The sequence below is a fragment of the Podarcis bocagei genome (genome assembly GCF_964188305.1).
Source record: "Podarcis bocagei genome assembly, chromosome: 7".
Taxonomy (NCBI): Eukaryota; Metazoa; Chordata; class Lepidosauria; order Squamata; family Lacertidae; genus Podarcis; species Podarcis bocagei.
The window spans coordinates 41,534,070-41,561,014 of NC_138132.1; the positions used below are offsets into that span (position 1 = coordinate 41,534,070).

General features: G+C 44.7%; 1 protein-coding gene across 1 annotated transcript in view; it reads left to right on the top strand.

Moving 5' to 3' along the window:
* Positions 1 to 2,271: 2,271 nt before the first annotated feature.
* SLC38A8 (solute carrier family 38 member 8) overlaps positions 2,272 to 26,945 on the top strand; it is a 28,866-nt gene continuing 4,192 nt past the window's right edge. The window contains exons 1-10 of the mRNA XM_081200856.1: positions 2,272 to 2,711; positions 10,796 to 10,986; positions 13,979 to 14,177; positions 15,271 to 15,424; positions 16,438 to 16,542; positions 18,995 to 19,052; positions 19,592 to 19,706; positions 23,252 to 23,399; positions 24,585 to 24,784; positions 26,593 to 26,644. Of these exons, the coding sequence (XP_081056982.1) occupies positions 2,699 to 2,711; positions 10,796 to 10,986; positions 13,979 to 14,177; positions 15,271 to 15,424; positions 16,438 to 16,542; positions 18,995 to 19,052; positions 19,592 to 19,706; positions 23,252 to 23,399; positions 24,585 to 24,784; positions 26,593 to 26,644 (1,235 nt within the window). The 5' untranslated portion in view covers positions 2,272 to 2,698. The remainder of the gene's footprint in view (positions 2,712 to 10,795; positions 10,987 to 13,978; positions 14,178 to 15,270; positions 15,425 to 16,437; positions 16,543 to 18,994; positions 19,053 to 19,591; positions 19,707 to 23,251; positions 23,400 to 24,584; positions 24,785 to 26,592; positions 26,645 to 26,945) is intronic.

Below are 26,945 nucleotides of genomic sequence, written 5' to 3' on the forward strand. Positions count from 1 at the left end.
GAAACCATCCCTTTAACATGAGCTTATCAAGTTCTCTTTTCTTACATTTTGCTGTGCCTCAAAACTCAACTGTGCGACAGGCTCAAGAACTCAGCAGCTGAAGCTATCCCATCTGCATGCTTGGAAAAGCAACCTCTTCCAAATTTCTGCTTGTCAGGCTCTTAAAAAAAGAAAAAAATATATGAGCCCAACCAGAAATGAGGGGACTTTGAGTAAAGCTCTTAACTCTTAAAGGCACAGTTTGAGAGGCCAATTGAAGGGCCCTCAGAGCTGCAGCAGTGAGGAGGTGATAATGCTGGAAAGGTAATATCTTTAGGAAGGCCCAGTGGCGTAGCGTGGGTTGTCAGCACCCGGGGCAAGGCAAGTAATTTGCGCCCCCTAACCCGTGGATTTGCGCCCCCTAACCCGTGGATTTGCGCCCCCTAACCCTAACCCCCAGATGTTGCGCCCAGTGCGGCCGGCCCCCCCCAGCACCCCCCACTCTACGCCACTGGGAAGGCCAACCAGAAAGGTCACAAAATTATGACTAGCTTCTAAATTCTTCAGAGTTCTTTATTGAGCAAGATGTAACACAAATCGGGGGGGTGGGGGTGGGGAGAAGGACAAAAATACACAAAAAAGTGGTTGGATGTTGTAGCCATGAGATCAGTTTATGGAGCTTGCGGGGCGGAGTAAGGTCTTCCTGGGTGCTACAGATACCTAAGGGTTGCCAGGACAGGAGCATCCCAGACTCTGAGATTTCAGGGCCCAGACCTGAGACCTAGTGGCAACCCCTGGTGAAGTCATTAAGCATTAACCACACTCTCTGGGTGTCACATACGAAGTCTGAACAAATGAGCAAATATGTCAATGGTTGGAAATTAAGATAGAACATTAGCTAAAGCAGGTGTTCTTGTAAGTAAGTACTGTATGCATTTAATTTCCTCCTCCCCCACTATCTACATTTTTGTACTCCACAAAAGTAAAAACTGCAAGGATCCTCATTTCACACCAAAAACAGAGCTTTCCAAACTTCTGCTTTACACACTGTGTTTAAGATGGGGCGGGGGTGGGAGAGAAGCCAAAAATACAAATGGGCTAGCAGAAGCCCCTTTTCTGAACCAATATAGCTCTGTCTCCAATCCAGATTTTAGCTGGGAAAACTCTCTTTCCAGAGAAGGGTACTTGGTAGCTTAATTCCTTTAGACGGTCTCTTGGCTGCCCTCCCAGCTTGCCTCTAAATAAAATAAACTAGCAGCTAGTCATGAATTCTAGCTTTTACACAGCATTCTGGCAATGTAGCCAGATATTTAACACACACATATACCCTGGGGCATGTTTGAAGGGTTTTTTAAAAAAATGTGCAGTTGGTCACAAATGTGTGGTTTGATAAATGGGGGTGGAGGGGAATTAAATGTGTTACGTGTGTGTGCTTATTAAGTACTTAAAGGCAGGCAATGTCAGGGAAAGCATATATTGTATACCAATTGCATAAGGGCAGAAAGTGTTCAGTTTCCATACTTAAGACAATCTGCCCAAACCGTATAAAATGCTGCTACCTTCTTTTGGCTGGGGCTGCCACCTCTTCATCTTCCTCTTCTGTCAGGTAATAGGCATTTGCATCCTTTAATAGTAAATACATTTAAAGTACTCATTTTTAAATGTGTCTGCTGGAGTCACTGTATAGTAAATAAGAACTACCCTCTCCTGTCGAGTAACTGCCACTGATCCAGGGTAAAGGAAACAAGGAGCAAAGCACACTTCTCTTGGTTTGGCATTTTTATTCTATTTTTAGATGTCGGGTGTGTGACTGGAAATTTGTGCAGCTGGAAAATCTGCTTGTAAAAAATCACTGGCATATTTCTGTGGGCAGCTGACAATCTTACCTGTAATGATCCAAGGAGTGGAATAATCTCTGGCCTCCATACTCCTACATGAGCTGTGGAGATGGGTTTTATTTCAGTGTGCCTCTTCAGAAAAAAAATAGATTTAATTTAAAAAGAAAGATTGAATTTATACTGCTTTTGAGTTTTAGTGTGGGCTGTGATTTATTTTTGGATTATGCCTGAGGAGTTATCTTTCTTCCCCCCCTCTTTTTTTTAACAGTTTATTGATGACTTTATGGAAAGACGGTGGAAATTCTAGAATTAACAAACCAATTAATTAGCACTGAGGCACAAGGACACGACTTCTGCGTATGTGGCATAAAAATCTTGAGGCAGGCAGAGTTTCCACAGGTGCAGCTCCCCCATGCAGGGAGGAGGTGGGAAACAAATGAGCCAGCTTAAGCCTGCTGAATATTCCCCAAGCTCCAGTGTTTGTAAAATGCTTAAAGATGTTTTCTTATTTTTTCAACAAACAGCCTGGCTGAGAAAATCAACTCTGCCTTCTTCAGTTGCCAGGTCTGCAAGGGATGGATGGAGCTAAGCTAATCAAGGATTAAGCCAGCAAGTGGATACAGCTGGAGGCTGTTTAAACTATAGGTATAGCCCACTGTCCACAAGCAGAACATGAAGGCAGGAAGAAGGGAGTGGCTATGGGGAGGGAGAGATTGTGTTGCAATCTGAGAGAGACAAACTATATCCCCCCCCCTTCCTAAAGTCAGGAGACAGGAGCAAAGATCACCCCCTCCTCTATATTGGAGTTTCCTAAGGATATCCTCCATGATGGGACTAGTCCTGGATATCTCTTCTCTCTGAATGCTGCAGAAAAGGTGTTCATGGCCAACATGGGTATAGTTGCTTGCTTCTCTCTCTTTCTCTTTATATACTAATGAAACTGATCTGATAACTTTGCGCTTCTCTAACTCTTGTCTTTTGCCTGCACCTTTTTTCTTTAAATATGTTTGCGGTGTTGTGGGTGTTGCTTGCTGGTTGTCTGCTGCTGGGGATGTGAGCCTAGTGCTTGGAAGCAGAGGAGTATTTTAACCCAGGAGGAGGAGGAGAAAACTCCGGTCGTGTTTTTGGGGGGTCCATAAACAACAGGTAAAGGCTTGTAGCTGCATGTTTGAGTCTCCTCCTGGGAAATGGTGGTTTTGGGGTGGGGTTGTTTTTTTTTGGGGGGGGGGGTCTGGGAATACAGGATGGTGCTGCTTGAGATGCCTGATCTGTAGGAGACCTTTTGTGTGTGCAAGTTTATCACTTGCACAATAGGGGGAAATTTTGTTTTGTATTTATATGTGAATTTCCTGAATTCACACTGCCTGAGAGCTGAAATGCCTGAGAGCTTTCCTTTGAAATTAATACCTCTGAAATTTGTGGTTTGCTTCTCCAACACAAGTATGCATATTTTTAAAAAGTATACGTTGTGTGAAAGTGTGCATAAACATGCATATGTTAAGATAACACTAAAATGCATTATATTGGAGTGTACATTAGGTGAAATAGCATACAAAAAGTGAATAGTGGAAGAAATGTGCTTTAGTTCACTGATGAATTTTCTCAATTTTCTACCCCCCAAAATGTGGAAATGTGGGGAACTGAACTTGACTGGAAAAATGAGAAAGCCAAATGGAAAGATTCATCCATCCCAGTCTGCAGATACTATGTTTCAAAGCATGCATATGTACCTTCCCAATTTCTGTAATGGAGTATTACAAAAGTTGGGTGCCACCTCCAATCACTGCTGACTCAAATGGGGTTCCAGGTGCTCACCCAGGGTCTGTGTTCCTTTGGAAGGATTGGACACAATGGAGGCTAGTGTCTTAATAATATAGGGTTTATTTTACACATAAATACAACCCTTAGTCTCCAAATGAGCACACAGCAGCAGCACCACAAAACATTTTAGTTTATCCTTACAGTTGCATCATCGACATCCTTTTTTGCTCTGCCACCTGTCTTGGTCTTCTGGGCACATACAAGCGTGAATCCATTCCTCCTTCCTGGGCCCATATTTCCTAATTCTGCTGTTCCTAAAATCTAAACCCCCTTTATTCATTTGCATTCTAATAGTCGGTTCTTTTGATGTTTTGAAGAAGTAATGGTTAATCCCCTCTGGCATCACCTAACGAAGGTCACCTGACTTCATCAACATTTGTTGATTGACTAGGATTAAAAACTGGTGCACACTTAGGACATTTACCTAGGTTAATTAACTCTTCACATGCTAATTGCTGGTGCTCAAAAGTAGGTTCATACATGGCTCTAGATCAGTGTTTCCCAACCGGTGTTCCGCGGCACACGAGTGTGCCATGAGACACCGGCTGGTGTGCCGCGAGATGCCTGGAGGGAGGCGGGCGAGTCGGGCGGCGAGAGGCGGGGCGGCGGCGCCGAGGAGAGGCCGCGCCTCCTGCTGCTGCCTGGCGCTCCTCCTCGCAGCCGGCAGCGCTGCCTGGGCGCCTCTGCGCGACTCTGCCTCGCTGGGTTTGGTCTCCCAGCAGAGACGGGTCACACGCGCACCTCCCTCCCTCCCTCAGCCTGCGCGGAGGGAGAGCCAGAGAGAGGCATCGCTCCTGCGCGGCGGGAGAGGGAGCAGCCGGAGCGATGCCCCAAACGAAGGCATGGGACCGGAGGGGAAATCCTCCCGGCGTGACGCTGCGCGCTGACGTCACGGGGCGGGGCTTTAATGGTGGTGTGCCGCGAGATTTTTTTTCAGTAAAGAGGTGTGCCGTTGCCCAAAAACGTTTGGGAAACACTGCTCTAGATTACATTCTCAAGGTCTGACACAGTCTTTACACATAAACACTAATTAAACACCTCAAACCCCTTACATAAACCCCTTCTAATACACAATGAACTGCCTTATAACATATCTCAGTTATAACATACAAGTTCTAATTAAATCCTAATATTTACTAAACCTAAACATTTAGCACCACAGATCTATTACAAGAGAAAGAATGAAGAAGATTGACTCTTGGGATGGGAATCCTCCTCCTCGGTGAATCCCTTTCAAAATATTTATTTTGCAATTATTTTGTAGATACCTTCTGTCTCGTAGGGATGTGGTGGAATAGGGTTGTGTGTCTTACTTTCATTACATGCTAAGCAAAATGTCCATGGTGGTTAAGGGGTGGAGAAAGGAGGGACATGTATGCTGCAAGACCCTTGTGGGTGTGGTGTAGCTCTAGGGTAACAGATGCAGAAGGCATGTGACAATCTTCTCTCCCTTAGTTCCCAGGCATCTTCTCGTAGAGTAACCCTTTGAATTTCTGGAGGGATGTTGTTTTTCGTGGCAGAGTAGACAACACTGAGATAGATAGATTAGAGGTCTGGCTTGCATCAAGGCAGCTTCTGATTTTGTGAAGTGTGGTGTTTTGATAGACATAAATGGTAACCATTCACTTACTATGGAATAAAGTAACTCATTGTTGTGAGAGCATATTGTTATACTTTTTTTGGGGGGGGGGTGTCAGGCTGTATGGTACCTGTGGGTCCCTTCCAGGTCTGTGATTCTGTATCTATGAGGTTTGGATCTGTAAGAGAAAACCTGCTGAACCAGTCAAGCCAGCTCCTTTTTTAAAGGTAGTGGCCTTAGCTGCTCAGAATGGCACCTGTCAGCAGCATCTTAAAGAGTCAACTCTGTTGATACAGAAGCAAATGGGTGGGCCTTCTCTCACCTGGCTGGATGTCCCATCATTCTAGGATAGAGAAATCATTTATTTTCTTTCTTTCTTTCTTTCTTTCTTTCTTTCTTTCTTTCTTTCTTTCTTTCTTTCTTTCTTTCTCTCTTTCTCTCTCTCTCTCTCTCTCTCTCTCTCTCTCTCTCTCTCTCTCTCTCTCTCTCACACACACACACACACACACACACACACACACACACATCTTCTTGTTATATAAATAACTGGGACCTGGAAATATTTGCTGATCAGCTGCTGACCTGGGCTCCTTTGAGAGTAATGCTGGGATATAAATTTAATAAAACTGAAAATCACCCATCTACCTACCATTAGATCTTGAGATATGACAGCTTTGAGGGTTTATTTTTATTTTTTCAAAAAAAAACCCCAACTGGTATATAAATTTTAATTAATAAATAATACAGTATCCAAACTTTCTGGAAACAGACATTTTTGTTTCCCAAGCTTTTCTAGCTTGATGAAAAGGTCTCTGGGCCTGGATGTCCACTCGGTGTTGTTTTTGAAGTTATATTTGGTTGTTCTTGTACTGTTTTTATAGCTGTTTTAACTGCTTTCAAGGATATGTCCGTGAAGCACCCTGGGACATATGTGTGGAAGGTGGTTCACAAATAAATTAATGGAAATGATGAGGATGATTATCAGTGTTTTCCTGTCCTGTGTGAAAAGGCTCAAACTTCTTCTTTTAAAAATAAAATGAAATCCTGAAGCCATATTGCTGCCTCACTATCTTGTATAGTCAGAAGATTTGAAAATGTGATGTGTGTATCGTGGTGATGATTTGTGGAGAGGGTCGTCTCCTCCATCCTGGCCTCCCCCACTCCTGCCTGTGAAGTTGGCAGCTTAACCAATTTTCCAGCTAGGTTGACAAAGGATCGGCAAGGTCAAGGGACCTGCCAGAGGTTACCCAGCAAGTCATTGGCTCAGCCAGGATTACAGCAGAGGTTAAACAGCTTAACGGAGGCAGAAAAAAAATGATTAAATAATCTCTAATCAGGCTGACATCTTGCATACCAAACTTTTTACTTGGTGCAATTATAAATAACTAGCAGGAAAAAAAGCACTTAAGAGTGAAGCTGAGGAGCCTCTGTGCTGGATTCTCCAATATCATCTTCTGTAGTTAAAAGATTTGCCCATAGTTGGAAATGATACTCGTTTGCGTGAGCGTGCCCTTTTTAAAATCTCTCCCACCCCCAGTACTTTGTAAACATGGCTGAACTTCATCCATTCATTTGGATTGGCTCTGATAATAAGGGCAATAATGGAAGGATCCTTGTAAGACTGCTTGCTGGTATGATGTTAGGAAAGCTCAGGCAGTAATGTGTCTAGAGCAGTAACAGAGGAACTCCTGTTGTTGGACTATGGTTTAACACAGGGGTCTGCAACCTTTAAGACAAGAAGAGCCACTTGGACCCGTTTCCGAAGGGAAAAAAAACTGGGAGCTGCAAAACCATTGCGACATTTAAAGCATGCGCGCCGCTGCCCTCCGATCTGACAGCGGGCGGGAAGGTGACGTCGGGACGGTGCGTGACTGACGCACGCACCGCCCTCATGCGACGTCACAGCCAGTACAGCACCCGCCACAGTGGGCACACAATGCGCCTCCTCCCCTCGCTAGTATCTGCCCCGGAGCCGCGGCAAAGGTGTAAAAGAGCCACATGTGGCTCCGGAGCCGCGGATTGCAGACCCCTGGTTTAACATCATCCCTGATCATTGGTGAAGTTTGCTGCGGCTGATGGGAGCTTGAGCCTAACAACCCATGGAGGGCAACATGTTCCCCATCCCCGAGGACTTGGGCTGGGGAGACCTGGATTTGAATCCCTCTGTGGACTGTGGTGTTCAATCTTGGGGTGGTCCATCTCTTCCTAGTGCAATAAACTGGGGTCACTCAGTCTGTGTATGCCATCTTGAGCAACTTGGAGGAAGGGTGAGGCATAAAAGGATTTAAGTAGCTATGACCATGAAGGAAGTATTGACCATGAGGAATGGCTTAATGTAGGGAAGAGCAGGTTAAGAAGGATGGGGAGCATAAGGATGGTCTTAAGGTGATCAGTTGCCCATTGCAAAAAATAAGACAGATTTGCATGAATTATGCATATATTAATCTGTATGTATGCATGCTCATGTGTTTTTCATTTTAAATGTTAGCCGTTGCTTCTAAATCCACATCTAATTTAGAAACAGTGGCTACAATTTAAATTGGGGGTAGGGAACCCAGTTATGAAGACTAAGACTACCAGGTGTCCTGTGTCTATACAAGGTGCCCATACAAGCTCAGTCCCCTGTCCAGGTGCTCATTGTTTGTGGGCAATTTCAGAGTCCGCCTCTGGTCTCCCTTCTTAGGATCCTTTACCTTTAAACTGGACTTGATCTGGAAAGACTTTCAAATAGTACAGTTAAAACTATCTGGGTCTTCCTGTTAGGGCAGGGAAGTGGAACTCTATTTGCTCGATGGACCATCTCCTGAAGTGGCTCTCCTGTGGGGACCATATTTGGCAGGGCGCAGAGGGTTGCAAAGAGTTAATCAAAGTGTCTGAGGCTTCACCTACCCATTGGCTGATGGGCTGTACAGCCAAAGCCTGTTTTCTGCAGGCATCATATGTACAAACAGGTTTCTCAGGAACTGATCCAGTGGATGGGTGCAGGGCTGGATTAAGACCTCTAGAGGCCCTAAGCACTTAAAATATTTTGGTGCCCCCATATATATCTAATTCAAAATATAAACAATAATAAACCATAAAATAAAATGGTATTTTTCAACATGAAACAAAACCTACAGTAAGACAGAAAATAATGCACTCAAATTAAAAGAAAGGAGATCCTGACTAAATATTGGAAATAATTTTCTAATGGTGGAACCTTGAAAGGTGATGGGCTCTCCTTCACTGGAAGTTTTTAAACAGAAGTTGGGTGGCCATGTGTCTTGGATTTTTAGCCGTTTGCTGTGTTGCGGGAGGTTGATATTAGATGATTGTTTGGGTCCCATCCAACTCCACAATACTATGATTTCTCCAGTGAGCACTAGTTTGCTCTCCTTGTTGAGATTCTGACTACTAGGAGACATTTTCATTTAGTGCGAGAATTGCAAGCCCACCCTCTTCTCTTCAAGTCTCTGCTAATTGGCAGATGGATCTTTCCACAGTGTCACTAATGAAAGATTAGAGGCTGTTCCAGCGAGCCTTTGAAAAACCAGAACAAAATTGTATCAAAGTGCGCCAGTCCGCGCTGAGACTTTCCCATTGGCTGAGTGCACCTTTTACAGCCCAATGACTAATTTCTAAATCATACAAGCCAATTATGCCCACATTCCTTTGTGGCAGCTCACAATGATGAAGGCTGCAAAGGACACTTTAAATGGCCAGGAACACCTTAGGTTGCAAATATATAATTGGGATGACAGACACAATTAGCCATTAATAATTCCTTATAGCAGCTGATTAAAGTCTCTTTATCCTGCTTACCAAGATCAAAAGGTCACATGGTTGGAAAATAGAAGAATGAATTAAGATGGTTGAGCTGTTGATAAATGCTCTTCAAGAGAAGAAGCTGCTCTAGTTGTGACAAAAACATGTTTGTTTTTATTCTAGATGAAATTAATATGGAATTACTGCCAGTTCCTCCTTCAAGATATACTGTATGCTGTTACCTTGTTTTATTATGATTTGGTTTAAACTTTTGAGTTGAATCTGAGTAGACCCATTGAAATGAATGGTCATGACTAACTTAGGCCCATTAATTTCTGTCATGGTCAATAATTTTAATGGGTCTACTCAGAGTAAAAGTTGGTTGAATACAGCTTTTAGTTTTTATTGTAATATAGTACACAATGGGCCCTATGCATAATTGCAAGATGCCTTTGAATGGTTGCCATGTTGTAAGTGGTTCTGTGCCTTGTGCAAACGGTGGCAAATAAACCATCTAAATAAATGAAATAAATATTTGAATAGGGAGGATGTGGAAATCATGGCAATATCTGCTTTACGAGGAAGCATAGAGTGGTGGAATGAAATAATCCCTTTTCATTTGTACAACAGGGACAAAAGAATTTTGGCCTAGCCATTTACCAGATCTGCCGGTTTTCTAGTTGTGTAGAATTTTATTTTTCCATGTGCCCTGTGAGCCCTCCTTCCACTTGCAGTAGCAAAGCCTAAGTGATACAGCCCAGATCAGGGATGTACAAACGCGCCTCAGCCTCTTCCAACATTCACTTGCTCTTCCGTCTTATATTTTCCATTCTCTTGCAGTTGGTTTATTTTGCATTAAGTCTGTCTTCCAGAAAGATATGGTGGGTTGTTTTTTCTATGTAAGGTAAAGGTAAAGGGACCCCTGACCATTAGGTCCAGTCGTGACCGACTCTGGGGTTGCGGCGCTCATCTCAGGTTAATAGTACCTCAGGTTAAGAACTTTGCTTCAGGATGAGAACAGAAATTGTGTGGCAGCAGTGGGAGGCCCCATTAGCTAAAATGATGCTTCAGGTTAAGAACAGTTTCAGGTTAAGAACGGACCTCTCGAACGAATTAAGTTCTTAACCTGAGGTACCACTGTAGTGCTGCTCTGGGCATGCATATAAATAATCGACTGATGCAGCTGCCTGCATTTCTGGATTCCCCTTGAGGGTGTGGCTATTAATTGACAAAGCCTTTTGGTTGTAAAAGGGGGGGGGAACCTGGCTGTACCTATAACACTTACATTGTAAAGCTCATGAAAGACTAGCTACATAATTTGTTTGTAACTGGAGGTGTCCCTGAACATTTGCGAGCTGTGCTTACAATTTCACAGTGAATCAAGGGCATTGCATTGCTCTGTTGCACATGTCTGTCCTAGTCTTCCTTGCTCCTTCAACTGCTTATGTTGGACTCTGTTTGCAAAACATCTCCCTGCAGAATCTCAAGCGTCATTGCTACTTTCTTGGTGCCCTGCTAATTCCATTAAGCAGCCACTGGAAGAAAACATAGCCTTGAGCACGGCTTGGCTCATTTTTAACATTGATATACAACACATGCCATTCCTTCAGTCCAAGATTGCGGGGGGGGGGGGGGCAAGAAACTTGCACTCTATTCCTTACTTCCTCTTAATGCTTCTGAAATTTAGTCAGTTTACAAAGCAAAAAAATAAAAATAAATGGATTGATCCTACCAAAGATCAGCGGAGGAATCTGTTACCTGTTGCAAGTCAGCTTGGATTTGCCCAGCTTTAAGAGACTAACCCCACTACTCCCTGGTCCTCCTTCTCTTTCAGATATGGAGGAGTTGGCTAGAGAGAGCATCACCCTGTTAGCCAAGCCTACTCTGGAGTCAGGTAGCCCCAATCTCTCCTCCGCTGGGGCTGTCTTTATCATGCTGAAATCTGCCCTTGGAGCAGGGCTCTTGAATTTCCCCTGGGCGTTCAATAAGGCTGGAGGAGTCACCCCGGCTGTCCTTGTGGAGCTGGTAAGTGCCAAAGGAAAGACATCCAGATCTCTTGCAGAGTGACAGGCTGCTGGAATAGGTAGGTCGGTGGAGGGTTTGAGGGTCTGGTCCTAGCCAAGTGGATTTGGAAGCAAGCCTCATTGCATTTTTAATAGTTTATTTTACTTCTAATCTACCTAGTACTGCCTCCTTTTGCTTTGCAAGGCTCCCCTCCTGGCCATGATGTGTGGATAGGGATGGGGAAATCTATTAATTTCAGTTTCTTGTTTTTCTACTCATAAATTCAGGACACCCCATTTCTGCAGCAGTTTGCACATACATTTTTTTAAAAGTCTTTGTGAAAATTTGTCAGCATATTTTTGTATGCGACTGAATATTATGCATTTTTGCATGTTGTTTTCCTTGATATGTGGATTATTTTGCACGCTTCTCCCTCAAATGCACATTCCCCACCTCACTTTATTTAGTTGGAGAACTTGCATCACAACATTCAGAGGAGCATGAATTTGGGAGCAATGCTGTGTTTTGGTTCACTTACTGTTTTTCAAAGAGGGAATCAGGTTGGTTTGCACTCACACTTGAATTGAACAGGATTTCTCCCCAATTCCTGATGTGCAGATGATTTTCTAGTGGTTTCTGCAAATACACGCAGTACTCTTCTTTTTTGCGGGGGGTGGGGCAGGAAAACGGTTTCCTAGTTTTGATTCCTACATTACAGAATTGAAAAAAAGGAACTGGAACAGAATTCTGGAAATGAGCTTTATTTATTAGTTTCATTTATGTCCCACTTCCCCCCGAGGAACACAGAACATTGTATATGGCTCCCTGCTCTGCATTTTATCTTCACAACAACCCTGTGAGGGAAGTTGAGGTAAGGGAGAGAGTGACTCAGGGTTATGCAGTAACCTTCAAGGGTGAGCATGGTCTTGGAACCTGGGTTTTCCTAGTCCTAGTTCAATCTTCACGGACTCTCTTTGGTGATCACTGGCACAAAGCAAGCCCTGAATTTTCAGTATGATTTGGGGCTGCTGCAAGCCAAGTCTTGCATTGCGGTGGGGAACGAACTATTTGGTACTTGACTCTATTTCTACAGTTTATTAAACGCAAACTTATTATAGTATCTTTACTTAAATGCCTGGTACAACTAATGGATTTTAACACTCCAAAATATGCTGTGACTTAGGGATGAATGATTTTGTCAATGCCAGTTCCCCTCTATTTCTCCTTTTTCCAATCTTAAATTCAGTTTCCTACATTTCTGCTCGGGTTTGTGCATTTCTTAACATTTTAGCACGCGTTTCACCTAATACATTCATTATTGCAAGCAGTTCTTCCTAATACAATGCATTTTCGTATGCATTGCCTTGGTTAGAGTACTGCATCACAGAATTCGGAGGAGTGCAAATTTTTGAAAGAGAGCTGTTTTTTTGGTTTGCGCACTGTTTGCCGCATTTCTTCCCCAATTTAGACTTGGACTTCTGCTTTGCTGCTGGGACCAAGAGAGGACAGCTTGGCTAGTGAGTCTATGTCTGGGCTAGCACCAATGGTTGGGTTATCTGAGGCTCTCCCTACTTGAGATGTTGATGGCATCCACAAGCTCTTTCGTTCACTTATCACCTGTGTCTTCCATTATAGCTGCTTCTTAAGCGGGCAAAATCCTTTCTCCTGCTCTCGCATGTGCTTTGACAATGTCAGAAAAACCTTTCTGTATCAGGTAAAAAACCCATCTAGTCCACCGTTTGTTCTGACAATTGCCAAATTTCTCTGAAAAGCCAACAAGCAGGGCAATAGCAATCCCACGTTATTCGGAGGACTTGGGACTGCGGTCTGGATGTGCAACATTTCTGAATTAGTGTGACAGTTTCTGCTTGCCTTGCTGGTATCTAGGGATGTGGCTTCCCAACTTCCATTGAGTGATCTACTTTTGGAACTGCTGCTTGTTTGTTTTAACTGCTGTTAATTTTGCTTCTTACTTTGGTTTTTTTTTAATATTAGGTTGCATTTTGTTTCATTTTCAGGTTGTACGTTGACCTTATTCTTTACTGTGTCAGTTGTGTAAAAAGCTACCTTGTGTATTTTTCTAGAAAGGTGGGGTATAAATTCAGAAACAGTAATAATAATAAAATCTAAAACAGTTGGTTGGGTTCCTGTCCTGCAAAACTTCATTTCCGCTTCAAAACTTGCACATCTTTTAATTTAGCAATGAGCTTCTCCATGTGTGTGTGCGCAGGGTGAAGGAAGTGTATTATAATAATAATTTATAACAATTTATTATTTATACCCCACCCATCTGGCTGAGTTTCTCCAATATACTACTGAATATAACAGACAAAAACACTCTTTATTAGGGAATATTGCTTGCATAAATGTCTATGTTAGAAGAAATGCACACTAAAATGCTGATAATTTGCAAGTAAAAAGTAAAATGAAACAGCAAACTGATTTAGAAATCTGGCATGAGAGACGGAACTGTAGGGATTTGTCCTTTCCTAACCCTCTCTGGTGTGCTCCAGCTCCATGGATTTGAAAGGACACGTAAGTGTTTGCAGAGGCCATGAAATGATGATGTTGCTGGATCACTCCAGGTCATTCCTTATTTTGGTTTATCTTTCTATAAACATGTACCTCTTATCACCCCTGGCTTAATCTCTGACCTTCATGGTCCTGTTGCAAACAAACCCATGTGAGGCATTTGCTTCGTCTTGCTATGTTAGGCCAGCCTCCCCCAGATGCATTGGACTACAACTCCCATCAGCCCCAACCAGCATGCCCAAAATACCTGGAGGGCACCAGGTTGGTATTCTGGCAACTGGCATGCTGAGGCACACTGCCTCCCACGCTGGAGGTTGCACAGGGGCATGGTGGCTAGTAGGCACTGGTAGCATCTAATTCTAGGAAGGTTGCCTAATTTGCCTGCTTAGTTGAGCTCACCCTGATCATGGCTACTCCTGTTACTCCTCTATAGGCTCACGGCTCTCTCCTCTTTGTCTCTGGGTGTTTCTCCCTTTGGCAGGGTTCCTTGATATTCCTGATTAGCGGCTTGGTGATTCTGGGTTATGCTGCCTCCATCAGCACCCAGACAACATACCAGGGTGTGGTGAGAGAGATCTGTGGGGCTGCCATTGGAAAGCTTTGCGAAGTCTGCTTCATTCTGAACCTGTTCATGATCTCGGTGGCCTTTCTTAGAGTCGTGGGAGACCAGCTAGAAAAATGTGAGTTCTTTGACCCCAGAACCCTTTCAGCATCCTCTAAAATCCCCAGCTGTTCCTCCTTTAATAATATTTTTTATGTGGCTCTTTGTGTAAATAATACCAGTGCCGTTTGTGTGCATAATTAATGACAACACAATCGGCATATTAATATATGATAAAATCACTGGAAGCCATTAATGCATCATACCAAGCCTATGAAGTAAAGGTAAAGGTAAAGGGACCACTGACCATTAGGTCCAGTCGTGGCCGACTCTGGGGTTGCGGCTCTCATCTCGCTTTACTGGCTGAGGAAGCCGGCGTACAGCTTCTGGGTCATGTGGCCGGCATGACTAAACTACTTATGGCAAACCAGAGCAGTGCACAGAAATGCCGTTTACCTTTCCGCTGGAGTGGTACCTATTTATCTACTTGCACTTTGACATACTTTCGAACTGCTAGGTTGGCAGGAGCAGGGACCGAGCAACGGGAGCTCACTCCGTCTCGGGGATTCAAACTACTGACCTTCTGATTGGCAAGTCCTAGGCTCTGTGGTTTAACCCACAGTGCCACCCGAGTCCCTTAGCCAATGAATTAATAGCCAGCAAGTGTCTGAGTGAGCAGGTAAGTTTTAAGCTGGTGCTGAAAACTCATCAGTCAGGGGCCTGACGTACTCCAGAGGGGAGGGAATTCCAGTGGAATCCATTAGGAAAAATAGAGTGCTGCCCCACCAACTTCAGCCTGCTCTCTGCAAACCCCCACCTGCCTGCTTCCTAACTTAAAAGGAGTCCAGGGCATGGCCCTGCCTGCCAGCTTCCTCCCCCTTAGTTTCAGTCTTGCCCTTGTAGAGCTCGGCAGGGAGGTGGATGGAGGCAGAGCTTGAATTAGTTGCTTTTGCACGTCATTAGTTCTGGCTCCACCTACTTACTTCTGGGACTCCCTGCCTTCTATCCCACCAGCCCTGATGGGCACCAGTCACCCCTGAGGAATTCCACAGACATGGCACCGCCATGGAGAAGTCCCCCAGCCCACTGTTGGTAGCTGCATAATACGCCTCGGCTGGAAGCCAGACAATGAGAAAAGCCTCATTGCCTCCTTATGTTCCCTTTCTCCCCAGTGTGTGATTCTTTCTACCCTAATGAAACCTTGAGTGGTGGCATCTCTCGTCAGCATTGGTTCACGGACCATCGCTTCACCTTGTCTGCTTTGTGTGCCTTGGTTATCTTTCCCCTCTCAATTCCAAGGGAAATTGGATTCCAGAAATACACAAGGTAAGAGCTCTGTTGTTCTTGTTCTTGTGCTCTCTGTGGCCTGGAGACTGGGCCAAATGGTAAACAAACTTGCTCCCAAGGGCTCAGCAGGGGCGCCGACTTGCCCTCCTTCCCACATTGAGGGGGCGCAGTCGTGTGACATGTCACGTGACGAATCACGTGATACCGCCCCTGCTGAGTGGAGATGTGAACTCTGGTCTCCCAGGTCCTGGCCCAACACTCTGACCAACTAGATACTGTATGTGAACCATTATCAATTATGTGCTTCAGATGCCTTTTGCACAGATAGGTACCCTGTATCACTGGATTCTTGTTCAATCCATATATATATATTTGCCTTTGTGCTGAACTGCATTGTTTGTACACCACTTAGGATTTTTTAAAAATATTAAGTTGTTCGGAACTCATTTTAAACAATAATTTTGTTCGACCCCTAGCAGCCTCGGCTATCATGATAGGAAAATGTGATCCAACAAGGTCTGGAGAGCCATTGGTTCCTCACCATTAGGAACATAGCAAGCTGCCTTATGCAGAGTCAGACCCTTGGTCCATTTAGCTCAGCACTCTCTGCAGTGACTGGTGTTGGCTCTCCAACTACCTGGAAATGCTGGGGATTGAACCTGTGACCTTCCCCACTGCAAGGCAGATGCTCTACCACTGAGCTATGGCTGCCCTTCCCTGTTTTAAGGCACGTCATGAGGTGTTATCTACAGGTGTCCCCAGCATCAGAATTGAGGTGTGTTGTTACCAAGGTGAGGAACCTTTCCAGTGGTGACTCCTGTTTGTAGAATGTCCTTCCCAGGCAGCGTAAGCATCTTCTAGTTCACAGGATAAAAGCTTTTCATTTGCTGGAACGTCTAATTAGAATCTCTATCCTGGATGCAGTTTTGCTGTTTTTGCTTCTATTTGCCACATCCCTACTGTAAAATACCATACCGTGCCCTTTTGAATGCAGGGGAGCATTGAGCTCCTTTGAGGCAAAGTCTTTTAATTTTTCCGTTTGTGTGTTCCAGCATCCTTGGTACTTTGGCAGCCTGCTACCTGATGCTTGTCATTGTAATAAAATACTACCTCAGAACCGATAACGTTGTCAAGCATGAACATCGTCGTTCCTCCGGGTAAGTGTTGGCATGGCTGGCTGTTGGGCTGGTAGTGGAATTATCAAACATCGGTCTCATGGGCACGATTCATCCACCCCATCGGCTTGCATAGAGGTGCCACTGAGATGCTGTCATGTTGGAACCTGCCATAATTCAGTTCATAGAATTATAGATTTGGAGGCACCTCAAGGGCCACCCAGTTCCTGCAATGCAGGAAGTTGTTTACCTCTTAAGAGTCTCAAGGGAGCTTGGCTGTTGATTCTCCTATGCACATGGCCCATGTCAATATCCCTGAAGTGTGTAAAATAGATTCTCATTCTCTCTCACTTGCGCGCGTGCACACACACACACACACCAGTTACCTGCAGCAGATGACATTGTTATAACTGAATCGGTACCCAAGAGCGATAGGGTTTCATTCAGTGCTGCACATGTGGAGTTCCACTTCAGCAAGGCGACTTTGCCTTCTTCTTCTCTCCCTGAATGCACCCAAAATCTGCTCTGCTCTGGTCTGCAAGCTTCTGGAGCTGATTTTGAGGGTGCAGGAGCAAATGCCGAGGAGAGCAGGGTGAAGTTATGCTGTGCAAGCTGAAGTGTTGGCTACAACCAGTAGTGACGTATGCTTGATGCAGAAGGGGTCTGCCTTCTACTGCTTAATTATCTGCAGAGTTGGGGGCATCTGCAGACATTTTTCTCCCCGAGGCAGAGTAGCAGATGGTGCACTGCTCCACGTGAAGTCAAGGTGCAGAGTGTCCAAGGCAAGACACATTATTTTTCCCTGTGTGGCAGAGAACCCCCAACAAAGCATATCTCTGCCCCACTTCTGGGGTAATGAAAAAATACAGCAGTAAATTTACCGGTATGCATTTCTGTAGGTAGTTTCTGTACTTCTTCATACTGCAAATAAGTCTCTAAGTGTTTTGCTGCATTATAATAACAACATCACAAAAATACCAAAAAAATACAATGTTTACAACTAGGAAAGTGTGGCACATGGACATTGGATCATCCCCAGCACCTTGCAACCAATTAGCACTGGGTAGAGTGTCCAGCAATCAGGGGAGAGTGGGGAGTTAAAATCTAGAACCTGCTAGTTTAGCAGTTGGGACTTGGATAGTGTTCAGACTGGGCTTGGATTGGACTTGGCAAGGGCTTGGCTAAGATATTAGCTGGGTGGTTAGGAGTTTGCTAGGCAGGGCAAACCAGATAGCTTCCTTCAAGAGAATGAAGAGATCCCAGTGTTTCACTGGATTAATAGATCTAAGAGGAATCAGTTTATTTAGAAACAGATTTGATGTGGAAGTCGTAAGTAAAGTTCCTTATTGCTTCTGTAAAAGAGATTTGTGCCTGATCAAAGTAACCACTAAGCGTTAACCCTCATTGAGTGTGCATAAATAAAACTTGTTTTGTTTCCAACGTGTCTCATCCTTAATTTATTACCAGTTTAAGGGATAAGTGATCACAGGTTTCCCTTTAATTGATGTTAAAGTCCTTGCTGCTGAATATTAGTAAATGCTGCCACATGCAGAGAATCTCCAACCTCCCAAGTGTTGCTGGCAGGGAGTATCTAATTTTAAACAGCTAAAACCGGTCACATTGCATCTTCGTTGAGGGGGGAGTCTGTCACAGTCAGATCCGCTTCAGCATCAACATAAACTTAGAGTCACCAGCACATGGAGACCGTAATAACCGCTAGCAGAACAAAATGCAGGAATACAGCAGAGGCAACCAGTTCCACCTGCCAAGAATATAAGCACCAAAAGGTGGGCAAATGTTGCACACTCCCTAGCTATGTCACAGTGCCCCTGGGTCATAGGCTGGGCAAGTCCCCTGTCTGGAACTGCAGAGAGCTGCTGCCAGTCACTGGAGGCAACACTGGTCCAGACGAACAAAGGGCCTGATGTCATGGGACCACTGAGAACTGAGTAATCTTGAGTAGTACAGTAAAGGGCAGATGGGGCTCATCAACCTCTAGGAGAAGGAAAACACTGATCTTAAACCTCTGCTGCCTTGCAGGGGGGGGGGAGGCTAAGGAGTAAAAACCCTACACAAATCCGGAGTGGAGTCCCTAAGATGGTTGGATCTTGCCTTGTACAGCTCCTTCAGGCAACTTCTGCAGCCAAGCTGGTGCCAAACGTATTGCTCTGCTTTCCTTTGGTCCACATTGTGAGGCCAAGTGGGGAGTCTTGCACCATGGGGAGGTCACTTCAGTGCTGCTAACGCAGTGGTGTGACTTCACCCTCAGAGGCACACTGCATTGGCTCTTGAGACAGTCGGATGCCAATTATTACAACAACAACAGGTGGTGTTGGGGGAGGAATTGGCATGTAGGGGTTATAATCTGCCCTCACTCAGTAGAAGAAGCTGCCATATATGTACTGAGTAAGGCTCCTGGTCTCTTGCTTGTTGGCTGTTGACATCTGAGTTGGCCAGCTCTGATGCTAACACACACCCTTTTTCACATTTGCAGGGTCTCTTCCTGGGCTTCAATGTTCAGTGTTATCCCAACAATCTGCTTTGGATTTCAGGTAAGAAGTTTAACCTTTTCTCCTCTTTTCTTGGTTTCCTCCCTCTCCTGTTGTTAAAATAGGCTTCCAAGACATTTTTATTTGTTTCCACTTGAAATGATGCAAGATTCTACATTCAAGTTTAACTCCTCTGATATAATAAAGAAAAGGGAGTCCTCCTTTGCCTGACTTCCTGAAACAAGAGGTGTGTAAATCACAACCAAGCACAGCGCTGCTGATCAGTGGAGGAGACAATTGTGGGACATTGGCCAGAAACATCTGATTGCCCCCCCCTTTAACGCAATGGGTTCTGAGCTGGAGCAGTCTATGTGGACAATGGGAACTTTGGATTTTACCAAACAAATCCCATGAGGATTCTTAATCCACCACATCAATTACTCTAGGAAGGCCCCTAAGTGGGAGACTGTCTCAGGTGTAGGCGAGATCAACAGTTCTGATATGGAGCAGGGGAGAAGCAAGCAGACAGTGATGGCTTTGGGACTCCAGGAATGGAGGCAGAATGCGTACCAGCCTTCTCCAACATCAGCTCTGTGTTTCAGTGTCACGAAGCGTGCATCACCATCTACAGCAGCATGAGTAATAAGAAGCTCTCCCACTGGATTGTGGTGTCTGTCATGTCCATGCTGTTCTGTTTGCTTATATATTCTCTGACAGGTAAGCAAGCTCATTTCTACTTGCTCCATCTCTTGGTACCATTTTGTAAAGGTAAAGGTACCCCTGCCCATACGGGCCAGTCGTGTCCGACTCTAGGGTTGCGCGCTCATCTCGCTTAAGAGGCCGGGAGCCAGCGCTGTCCGGAGACACTTCCGGGTCATGTGGCCAGCATGACGAAGCTGCTCTGGCGAGCCAGCACCAGCACAGCACACGGAAATGCCCTTTACCTTCCCGCTATAAAGCGGTACCTATTTATCTACTTGCACTTAAGGGTGCTTTTGAACTGCTAGGTGGGCAGGAGCTGGGACCGAACGACGGGAGCTCACCCCGCCCCGCGGGGATTTGAACCACCGACCAGACGATTGGCAAGTCCTAGGCGCTGAGGTTTTACCCACAGCGCCACCCGCGCCCCATTTTGTACCAAGCTCCTAATTTGTTTAGGGCCCTTAGTGGCATAGGTAAGAGGTAGCAGAGATCTGGGAAGTCCCCCCCACCCAGAGCAGGAATGATGACATCTGCTGGACCACCAGGCTTATGGACAGATTCTCCTGAGTCTGGCCAGTGAACAAGGTGATGAAGCTTTCAAGTTTGCTTGTGACAGGTTATCATAGAAGAAGTTGGAAAATGAGGGCAATGGCCAGTTACCAGGGCTGGCTACTTTCTTTCTTTTTTTTTTAAATAATTTTTACTCATTTTCCAAACAAGTTTTATATAGTCAACAAATTATTTTACACTCATGCTTCAATTTTTGACTTCCCTCAGTTTCTCTGTCAATCTTTCGAAAAATTTCTATTTATTGACGCATTTCTAAACATGATATTGCCTTTCCCCACTCCTTTTCCTCTTACTCTCTTTTTTGCAGTATTTCTTACTATTTCACAGAGTCTCTTCAAAACCAACAAGCGTTGTCTATGCATCACATATATTTTTCAGATATTCTGTAAATTTCCCCCAGTCCTCGATAAACTTTTGGTCTTTCTGGTATCGAATCTTCCCAGTCAATTTGTCCAATTCTGCATAGTCGGTCAATTTCCTTCTCCATTCTTCTACCATTGGAATCAGGGCTGGCTACTTTCTTTTGTCTCTCATGGGGTTCCTACTTCGTGCTAGCATTTAAAATTGTGGTAACACTTACTTGTAACATTTCAGGCATTTCTAATTAAAAGCTAAAGGTTGCATTTTAGCCACCTGAAGATCTTTAGTCAAAGCTCAATGTATGGAACCTAGGCAGTCAGAAGCACCACTGAGTTCCAAGGAGCTTGCCCCCAGGAAAGTATGCATCAGGTTGCAGTGATACTGACCCTTATAAATTGAATCATAGAATTGTAGAGTTGGAAGGGACCCTGAGGGTCATCTGGTCCAACCCCCTGCAAGGCAGGAATCTCAACTGATGGCCGTCCAGCTTTTATTGTTGCGCTTTGTGGTGTTCCTCTTTGGTGTGTGTAATGAATTGATTCTGCTGTCTGCCTGTTTTGGACTGTCCTTGCTGCTGTGACTAGGGACTTGGCCTGGGGATGAAATTCTGGAGACTTGTGGTGAGCTAGCTTAACTTTTTTTCCATTCTGCCACTGCTTGAAGCAGTTCTATCTATCTATCTATCTGCATGCTGCGATGCAGCGGTGTGGCAGGCGGTGGTGCTGCGGTGCTGTGTGTGGCGGTCAGCTCAGTGGGATCCCATCTTTGTCACCAGTGAAATATACTTGGAGTCGAGTGTGAATTTCATGCTCTTTATTCAGCTTGTAGTAGCAATGAATGAAACTTCCCCCCAAAGTCTAGCTATATATACATTATTTACACAATGGGCCCCCGTGATTGGCTAATTCTGGGCTGCTCCTGCAGACCAATAAGGTCACTGATTCACTTCTACCAGGAGCTGGATTGGGTGGCTCCTGTGGACCAATCAGACTGCTGCATTCTGGATCCTATTGTTCTAGGATTCAGCTCAGAACATAACTCTATCATCTATCTATCTATCTATCTATCTATCTATCTATCTATCTATCCATCTATCTATCTCATAACTCTGTTCTCTTATTGTGTGAAGGGGCTCACAGAACCTTCCAGCTTCCTGCAGGTCCTTCAGCAAGGAAGGGCAAATTAATCTAGAGTCAAGAGATCACAGGGCTAATAGCAAACACATGATATACAGAATTGGTTGTTTCGATTGAGATCCAAGAGTGACAACATTGAGGGGGGGAGGGCAGGATTCTTCCCCCCCCCAGTGTGTTAGTTTAGATAAGTTGCTTTCTTCCTGCTTTATAAATTAGTGTCCAATAGATGACTTCCCTTCCCCTTAGGAATTTCTGGCAGGTGCATGACCCTGTAGATGGTTTGTTCTTTACGTTTGGTTCTATGCTTGACATATTGATTTGGTTTTGCTGTATTCCCCCCCCCCTTTGTATTAGCATCACATTCTCTGGGGTGTTTTTTTTTTGGGGGGGGGCTTTCGGGCCCAAAAGCAGCATATAAATACCATATTTTTTGCACCATAACACTCACTTTTTTCCTCCTAGAAAGTAAGGGGAAATGTCTGTGCGTGTTATGGAGGGAATGCCTACGGGTGGCGGGGGATCTGCTGCAGTCATGAGAAGAGGATCCATGGTTCCCCTTCCTTCCCTCCTCCGTGGCTCGCTTTGAAACAGCAAAGCGGGAGAAGAGCCGCTGAGTGGGGAGGAGAGAGGGACAGAGAGCCTGCTTCTTTAAAGGAGCAAAGCGGGAGAGGAGAGGAGCCGCTAACACGAGTGTAAGCGGCTCCTGTCCAGTTGGCTCCTTTAAAGCAAGCAGGCTCTCTGTCCCCCTCTCCTCCCCACTCAGCTCACTAAATAGCAGCAAAGTTTTTCAGCTCCCAAAGCCGGGGATGAGCGGAGAAGAGGGAGAAAAGCAGAGCCTGCTTGCTTTAAAGGAGCAAAGTGGGAGAGGAGAGGAGCCTTCTCCCCTTATACCCCTCTTCTTCATTATTAGCAGCATCCTTCTCCACCCACCCCACGCATGCTCCTTGTCCCTTGAGTGCTTTTCCTTCCCTCCCCACTTAAAACATGGTTACAAAGCACGGATCCACATGAATCCTCAGGATTTTTGCATTGGGCTACTCCAAACTCACCATCAGATCACATGTCTGTGGCCACAGCATGAACCACAAAAATCATACATCCACTGTTTCGTTTAGAATATTTTTTTTCTTGTTTTCCTCCTCTAAAAACTACGTGCGTGTTATGGCCGGGTGCGTGTTATAGAGCAAAAAATACGGCAATTTAAATCAATCAATCAATCTTATTCTCCATCTTTTCCTCCTCCTTGCTGCACAGCAGAGGTGGCCCTCCAGATGCTGTGGGATTCCAACTCTCACCTGCCCCAATAGTCAGGGGTGGCAGGAGACATACTTGGGCAACATCTGGAGGGGCCCAGGTTAGCCTACTATGAAGGTTGCTGGTTCAGTCATTTTTGAGTTGGGGGTGTGTGTTGGTGAGAGGGCGCAGCATGGTCTGCAGTGTATTTCGCTCTCCTTACCACACCTAAAGAGCACAATCCTCTGCTCCTCTGTGTAGGGCTCTATGGCTATTTGACATTTGGTGCTGATGTTGCTGCTGACATCCTGATGTCCTACCCAGGAAATGATGTGCTGGTCATTGTAGCTCGGCTGTTGTTTGGCATCTCCATAATCACCATCTACCCCATTGTCCTCCTCTTGGGAAGGTAAGGAGCAGAAGTGTTGCTTTTCCTATGCTTTGACCCTGACGGAAATGCTGTTCTGCTTAATGAGGACTGTCATTGTGTGTCGCTCCTCTGGTCAGAAGCATAGCCTGATTTCCTCTGGGAACAGGCTCATTTTTCTCAAGCATAACCATATTTATAATACAGCATATCTGCTTCAGAATGAAATCCAACCTGTTGCGCCAAAACCATTTATGGCTTAAATTAATGGTATTTTATTCCATTTTATATCCTTCCTTGCTTCTGAGGAGCCCAAAGTTCAGGGCTGCCTGCTTGGCCCCTCCCTTTCCTCCTCAAACCACACCCATTTTTCTTGCTCCCACCCATTTGAACTAAATTACATTTTGATAAATACAGCAACCCCTTATTCCCCCCAAAAAACACATATAGTAAATTACTGCACAATCCTAACCATGTCTACTTGGAAGGTATTCCTCCTGAATTTAATGGAATTTACTCCCTGGTGAATCAGTTTAGGATTGCAACCTCAGTCCTATATATCCTATATATACTTGGCTTGGGAATAAGTCCCACTGTACCCATTGGGGCTAATTTCTGAGTAGATATATATGTAGGATTACACTGTCAGAGGTGGAACCTAAGAGATACAGAACTTAGAGGTAAACAGAAAATGCACATGTCAAAAGCAATCCACCAGAATAAATGCTATCTCTTCTCCTGTGATTATAAATGTAGTCTTATTTCCATGTGTTACAACAAAGAAGAAAAGTTACTCATGGAACATATAGATCAACATTCAACTCCCTTGCCATGTCCATTGTTCCAAATATGTATTATCCCTCTTAAATTCTATGTCTGGAGGTGCATTCCTGTAGAACTTAGCCTTAGGCTGCCTTATGTAGAGTCACACTTTTGGTTCACTTGGCTCAGCACAGTCCATCAATCTCAGAATTGTCTACACTGACTGGTAGCAGTTTTCTAGGGTTTCAGGTGGAAACTTCCTGGAGTTGCTTGGGATTGAACTTGGGACCTTCTGCATCCCAAACAGATGCTCTGCCACTGAACCATGGCCCTTTCCAATCTGGGGAAAGTTCCCCCTCTTCTACCAACTGAACCAGCCACTTCCATAAAGTAGAATCCTGTTGTTGTTGTTGTTGTTGTTGTTGTTGTTGTTGTTGTGTGTAATTGCCCATATGTCTATGCTAGGTCAGTCCTACAGGACGTCTGCCTGAGTTCCAAGCACAGCTACCTCCTGACAACTGAGCCTTATGAGAAGTGGATGCGGGTCACTCTCACTACCGCCTGGGTTGTGGTCACGCTGGTCATTGCTCTCTTTGTGCCGGACATCAGTGACGTCATCAGTGTCATTGGGGGCATCAGCGCATTTTTCATCTTCATTTTTCCAGGTATGATCATGTTGTGTGCTCTCTGAGGTAGGAGAGGGTGAGGGATCTGCATAACAATGGCTGATCTTTTAGCCCCCCAAAAAGAGGCAAGCTGGATCAGACCAAAGGTCCATCATCTGGCATCCTGTTCTCACCGTGGCCAACTGAAGTTCGGTGAAAAGCTTGCAAGTAGGTCTTGAATGCAGCAGCAAACTCCCCACTTGTTCACCTGAGACTCCAAGAATTGGTGTCACCATTGCTCTTGGCCAGCTATCCTCCATTTTTCTCAGGGAAATTGATTTTTCTCCTCCCCAATCCTAATAATCTAGAAAAAGTTTGTGGGCTGATGAAAGTTTTTGCTTTTTTGCCGCCTCCTCCTTGTCCTCCTGGCAAAGTCCTCAGTGATGGATTTAATTATCAAGCAGTCTTCCTAGAAGCAAACTTCTTTTTCAAGTGAGATTTCTTTTTTGGTGCCTTGATTATCGCAACGAAAGGTTTTGACCAGAGCTTTGTACTTGAGAAGGAAACTGATCAAAGTTCTGTTTCACAGCAACCCAGATTTTCTACCAGAAGAAGCTAAACTCGACTGCTTATGTAAATAGCAAGCTAAACACCGTTGCACACCAGCTTTAAAAATAATAATAATGGGAAACTGCTTCTGCTAATCATGGAGGAAAGGTGTGGTCATGTATGAGGTCTTGGTCACTGCAGTTCCTACTAGAGCCCTCTTCTCCCCCTGACCCTCCTCCCTTCCTCTCAATTCTTCTGTGGCTTCATTTGGAATTGGCATTTGTAGTAATTTATTGGCAGCAGTAAGGACTAGAAGTTTGGGTGAGAATGTACTTCAAAAGAAAGAGAAGAAGTGAAGTTGCAAAAGTTTGTATTTACCTGGTATTGGAATAATCATAATATAATTTTGCCACTCTGAGCAGCTTCCTACATGAAAATATAATAAAACATTAAACAACTTCCCTATACAGGGCTGCTTTCAGATGTTTCCTCAAGGTTGTACAGTTACTTATCTCCTTCACATCTGAAGGGAATGCAGACTTGTTCAACTTATAATACTTTCCATTCAGTTTGCAGTGCTCCTGAAGTTCTTATCTGGCTTAGATTTGAACTCCATGTCAAGGAGCCTGGGAAATGTAGTTTTCCAGGTCTCATGAGTCATTAGGAAAGACAAGCTGGAAACTAGATGCTTCATGACTGCTCATGTCAGTGATGCTGTGAGGGGGATCTGAATTTCTGGAATTTGACTCACCCCTGCTTTCTTTTTCTTTTTTTTTGGAGGGAGAGAACTGGCTGCTGTTTTTGGAAAATAGCCCATCTTGCTGACCCATTTGCTAAATCAAGCTGAGGAGCATTTGGCAATGACTAGATGGCGTTGTTAAAGCTGTCAATGTCACATTCCGTACTTGCAACCCTGGGAACCAGACATGGTTAAGCTGCCTTAGAGAGGAATATTCGGAAGATAAAGAGGATTTGGTTAAATAGAAATTTGGTTAAATGCAAAATAAGCATCCATTTTGTTTTATCTAATTTCTATTCTGCCCTTCAATGCACAGTGATCGGAGCAGTCTACAGTATTTTAGGTATTTATTGCATTTATATCCGACCTTTTCTTCCAAGGAGCTCACACAGTTCTCCCCATCCTCCTCCCACATCCTACCTGTCAGGTAGGTTATGCTCCAGGGTCAACCAGTTAGAGCTTCCTGGCTCCCAGGTCCTAGACCCACTTCACCACACTGGCTCTCAATTATTAATAATTACTATTGATTGTAATTATTATTAGTGATAACAAATGCAAAGTGATTTCTCTTGTGTTGCAGGACTGTGTTTGGTGTGTGCAGTGGAGATGGAGCCTATCAAGCCAAGGACCAAGTATGTCTGTGCCTTCCCAGCCCCCTTTGCTTGCTATGATTCTATGATTCTATGAATATGAGCTGGTTGTGGCCAAGGGCAGGCATCCCCAGTCTGCACCCGGCAGAGCTTTTAGACTTTAGCTCCCATCTTTGGGGATGCTGGTTGGGGCTGATGGGAATTGGAGAGCAAAGCTGACGCACTGTGTGCCATGCGGGACTCCCCGAAATTCATAGGCCGTGCTGTGGCCTGCCCATCATAATTGGCTTTTTGCTGGCAGTTATTTCTATGACTGTGACAAAGGTAACACAGCTTGGTATTT